The 5,110-nt window shown below is 52.3% G+C and overlaps 1 protein-coding gene across 1 annotated transcript in view; it reads right to left on the bottom strand.

Annotated features, from left to right (window-relative positions):
* ASH1L (ASH1 like histone lysine methyltransferase) overlaps positions 1-5,110 on the bottom strand; it is a 58,599-nt gene that overhangs the window by 10,849 nt on the left and 42,640 nt on the right. Inside the window, exons 10-17 of the mRNA XM_029958149.1 lie at positions 4,722-4,830; positions 4,374-4,535; positions 4,088-4,182; positions 3,701-3,858; positions 2,243-2,395; positions 1,750-1,804; positions 1,515-1,647; positions 91-339 (exon numbers count right to left, since the gene is read on the bottom strand). Of these exons, the coding sequence (XP_029814009.1) occupies positions 91-339; positions 1,515-1,647; positions 1,750-1,804; positions 2,243-2,395; positions 3,701-3,858; positions 4,088-4,182; positions 4,374-4,535; positions 4,722-4,830 (1,114 nt within the window). The remainder of the gene's footprint in view (positions 1-90; positions 340-1,514; positions 1,648-1,749; positions 1,805-2,242; positions 2,396-3,700; positions 3,859-4,087; positions 4,183-4,373; positions 4,536-4,721; positions 4,831-5,110) is intronic.

Genomic DNA, 5,110 nt, shown 5'->3' with positions numbered 1-5,110 from the left:
AGAGGTAATTCATGCACTGACCACATGGAAACTGCTGGTCACAGAGAAGAGAAAAAGAGAGGGATTCCATTTCGGGCTGCCCTGCCTCACCATGCACTTTTCGCACTGGATCATGAGCCCCTCGTCCTTGTAGAGGCCGCAGATGCAGCGGATGACGTCCTCGTCCTTCTCGTGCCCGTTGTCCTTGTCGCACACCGAGGTCTCGCTGCTGTCGGCCTCGCTGGCCGTCTCGCCCACGATCTCGTCGATCTGCGCGGCCGCCTCGTGCCGGGCGCTGTAGTAGGCCTTGCGCAGCCGGCACACGTCGCGGCCCGTGGGGGACTTCCTGCCGTAGTATTTCTGAGGGGAGAACACACGGTGAGGGTTTCATTTCCCAGCCCTGTGTTTTCAGTGCACCCAGGAGGGGTCTGGGTCTGCCCTGAGCCGCGCCCCGAACACCACACGAGGGGTTGTGGGGTCGAAGGTTGGTGAGCTCAGAGGGCTTTTCTGACCCGGCTGATCCTCTGAAATGTGGGGGGCACCTCTCCATCCCACTCCTTATTCTCACCAGGTGGGTGGAGAAGGGATTGAGAAGGACTTGGGGGTGACGGGTGACCAAAAACTCAGCTTGCGCCATCCCTGTACCCTCACAGCCCAGAAACCAAGGGGATCCTGGGCTGCATCCAAGGCAGAGTGGGCAGCAGGCCCAGGGAGGGGATTCTGCCCCTCTACTCTGCTCTCCTGGACCCCACCTGGAATATTGTGGCCAGTTCTGGTGCCCCCAACATCAGAAGGACATGGAGCTGCTGGAGCAAGCCCAGAGGAAGCCACGAAGTTGATAAGGGGACTGGAGCACCTCCCCTATGGAGACAGGCTGGGAGAGGTGGGAATGTTCAGGCTGGAGAAGAGAAGGTTGTGTGGAGATCTCACAGCACCTTCCAGTGTCTGAAGGGGCTAAAAGAAGGCTGGAGAGGGGCTGTTCCTCAAGAACTGGAGTGACAGGACAAGGGGAATGGCTTCACACTGACAGGGATTAAATTTACGTTGGATCTGTGGAAGAAATTCTTGGCTGTGAGGGTGGGGAGGCCCTGGCCCAGGTTGCCCAGAGAAGCTGTGGCTGCCCCTGGATCCCTGGAAGTGTCCAAGGCCAGGTTGGACGGGGCTTGGAGCAACCTGGGCTAGTGGAAGGTGTCCCTGCCCAGGGCAGGGGGTGGGACTGGATGATCTTTAAGGTCCCTTCCAGCCCAAACCATTTCATGATTCTGTGATTCTCTGACATCTGACACTGAAGAACAAGGTGCTGCTTCCAGAAGGAACTGGAATTTGTTTAGGTGAGCTATTAATGCATGTCCTTGACCTTCTCTCTGCCTGACCTAAGGCAATCAAAGAGCACATGGAGTGCTCTCGAGGGCTCACCAGGAACAGACCAGCACAAGTTCTCCTCCTCCAAGATATTTCTCTTCCTTTGCTACTGTAAGTCAGCAGGAGCACTAAAGGAGGTCACATCCCTGCTCTCAGGCCAGAGGGAGCCTCACCTCTGCATTCCTGAACACCTTCAGCATGTCCCCATCAAAAGCTTCCACAGTTTTGTAGTAGCCAGTCAGGATCTGCTTCTCAATGGTGGCGAGGTCCAAGGGGTCAGAGATCTTCTCATAATAGTCTGCATTTCTACAGAGGGGAACATTGGCACAGTGTCACGTTCATGAGCAATTCCAACCGTGCAAATCCATCAGGGAACGCTCGGGGATGTTCTGGGAAGGCAGCACTTACTTTTTCTTTGGGGGCAGGTTCAGGAGAGGAGCTGCGAGCGCCTGCCTGGAGGAATCTGCAACAGGGACACACAGCTTAGGGACATTCCTGGAGTAAAACTTAAAAATACAAGTAACTAACATTCAAACTGGGTTAGAAAAAGGCTTTTCTGCTAACTGAGCCACGGGAAATTAAAATGCTTCTGCATTTCTAGATGCTGGTGGCTGCAATCAGACCACAGGTATCAAAATGAAGGACAGTGTCCTTGCAACTCTGATTTTTGCTGAAATTTTGAAAAATCAGTTTTAAAGGACAGCAACATATGAGGGTTCTGGTGGTAGAGGAGGGGATTGAGGATAAAACAAAGTGATTATAGGTAAGCAGGGAAAGAAAAAAAAAAAAAGAGTTCTTCAACATCCCATCTTTTTCTAGTATCTTCTATTCTGAGAGTCCGTTGTTCCAGAGGCTGAAAACGTCCCCACAGAGATTTTTTTTTAAGGAGTGCCAGGTTCACCTTTGTAGGCTATGATGCTGTCACATATTTCCTTGAAGATCTGTGCCAGGCGGGCAGCACGAGCCACCTCGATGTTCTCCTCGGCCGCCGCCAAGCGCCGCGTCCGCACCGAGCGGGCCGTCTGCAGGGCTGAGAACTGGGTCATGAACACGTCTGGGGGAGGGCAGAAAAGAGTCACCTCTAAACAAAAAACCCACCAGAGAGCAAGTCACAGCACCTCCACCCGTGGTTATTGAGATTAACGCGTCCCCCGAGCTGCTGGGGCAGCACAAGGCGTCAGCTGCCGTTCCCAAGTCGGCTCTCACTGCTCAGGGCTCTAAACTTCAATTTTAATCAGTTTAATCAGCTGGTTATTGGAATGTTTTATGTTGCTGGAGCAAATAAAACATGTCATTGAGTTCACCCCAAACACTCACTGCCCACCTTCTCCTGCACCTGACAGTGGGGGCCCAATCCTGCCTGGCTGGGAGGATGATGCTCCTCCTTTTTGGAGCAGGGTTAATTTTCCCCTGATAGTTGTATTTTGTCCCATTCCCATTTAGAGCCAAAAAGCTCTAAAATTATGAGGATAGATGACAATTTTCAAAGTCAGCACAACTGTTTCTGGTCTAGGGACACAGAGAGCAGGAAACAGCCCCTCTCTGTCAGGACCCAACCATGGATGGTCACGGAATCACAGTCATGGAATGGCCTGGGTTGGAAGGCACCTCACAGATCCTCTTGTTCCACCCCCTGCCATGGGCAGGGACACCTCCCACTAGCCCAGATTGCTCCAAGCCCCAACCTCCAAGTGTCCAACCTGGCCTTGGACACTTCCAGGGATCCAGGGGCAGCCACAGCTTCTCTGGGCAACCTGTGCCAGTTTATTGCCTACAAAGCAATTTATCTCTAAACCAGGACTATCCAAATTACAGGGTACAAACTACAGAGTAGCTCAGGCTGGAGGCACCGGGGTGGGGTGGGGTTTCTGCTCCAACCCTGCCGCAGATGCAGGAGGCTGTGTGGGGCTGTGTCCAGGAGAGCTGGGGCAGTGTCCAAGGATGGGGAACCCCACCACCCGGGGGCCCATCCCAGCTACATACCTCCTCTCCACTCCTTCCAGTTTGGGAATGCCTCCCTTCANCCACCCTCACAGGGAAGAATTTCTTCCTCATATCACAGAATTATATCCTAGAACCATTTAGAAAAGACCTCCAAGACCAACCTTTGATTGATCACCACCTTATTAACTAGACCATGGCACAGTGTTAAATACCACGCTCTGACAAACCCCTCCTGATGAAACACCAGGTGTGGCACCTCCCACCAGGATTCAGGAGACCCCTGAGTGCCTTTACCCGAGCAGCATCCCCTGCACGTCTCACAACAGGTGTATGGATCTTGGAGTGACCCTACACCGGATTTACACAGAGGTTAAAGCCCACCTGGGTTCCCAGGGCAGCCCCTGCGTGGCCTCACCTGATTTGATGTTGCCGTCATCCCGGCAGATCCCGTTCCAGCGGGTGTACAGGGACGTGCTGTGGATGTTGTCACTGACGTGCTTCACCTCCTCCTGCTTCTGCCGGATCTTCTCCCAGTTTCGTACCAGAAAGACGTGGTGTTTCAGCACAAAATTCCTATGGGAATTAGAAAGGACCACTTTTTACTGAGGAATGAATTCCCTAACGCGGGGGAGAAGCTGGATATTCAGAGGTACACTCTGGGCCTTCTCTGCTCAGGGGGGAGGAACTCCAGCCTGGCTGGGTTAGAGGGGAACTCAGAGCTGCATCCTCAGGCATTTCATGATGCACCAGTGTTTGCTCAACATGCATTTCTGAGGCCAGTCCCCCAGAAAGCCTCCCTTACCTCTCCCTGTTGGACATGGGCTTCATCTGCAGCTGAGGGGTCAGCCTGGTCGGGGCGTTCACACTTTCACTGGGTTCCTCAGGGATGTGGCCCCTCTGGAAAACAGATGGTTCTGATAGACAGGAAAAACTGTGCCAAGAGCTCAGCAAAGCACTCAGAGCAGTCCCTGAGACAGAACCTGCAGCACTGCTCTGCTGCACGTACAGATACACCAGTTTTTGGTCTGATGGCACAGACTGATTTCCCATTAACCTCTACCCACCCAAACTCTGTCTTTAATACTTACCCTCTTCTTTAATTTGTGCTTTGACTTCCTCTTCTCTTTCGACCGTCCAGGCCTTCTGTGGGTGCTCACAGGCTGGTTGCTTTTGCTTGAAAGTCCATTCATGCGCTGACTTTTCCCCCCAATTATCCCTCTGCATTTGTCAAAGCCACATTTGCAGAGTTGCTTTGGGGGGGGGAAGAGAAAAAAATAAATTAAATAAACCCCCAAAGATTTCGATTCTCCCTCAGCATTCCAAAGAACCTCTTCTGCCAAATACAACGCGACAGGTTTTGTTAATGGACCTTCAGTTTTACAGAACTGTTGGCCCTGGGTGGCACCTTTTTTAAGGTCTCCCCGTGGGATCTTTACCTGCTTTTCAACGTTAAAGGAATGGAAGTTGTAGTCGTAGGTCAGCTCAGTCCCAGCAGGCATGTCCTTGAGTGCATAGAGCCCGATCCGATAGACACCGTTCACGGACCTGCAGGGGAAACACCAGCAAAGATTCCCCAGGATTACACCTGAAATCCTCTCTGTCCACACCGTGGGAGTGTCAGAGACAGGAAGCAACACTTCTGCTGCACCCTGGGTCCTGCCTGTTCTTCACCTGTACAGTTCTCTCATTTATCTGTTACAATAAACCCTGAAGGCCAAAAAGTGAACACAACATTTAGAGAGAGGAGGAAGTTGTGCTTTCAGGAAAAGCTACAAACTGTCCTGGCTATCACAAGAAATCAGCTTGTCCACTGCCAGCACTCAGG

The sequence above is a fragment of the Manacus vitellinus genome, unplaced genomic scaffold, assembly GCF_001715985.3.
Source record: "Manacus vitellinus isolate BGI_N305 unplaced genomic scaffold, ASM171598v3 scaffold_142_pilon, whole genome shotgun sequence".
NCBI classification, from domain to species: domain Eukaryota; kingdom Metazoa; phylum Chordata; class Aves; order Passeriformes; family Pipridae; genus Manacus; species Manacus vitellinus.
Note: the sequence above shows the minus strand (reverse complement) of the source record. Positions and strands in the feature narration are given on the sequence as shown.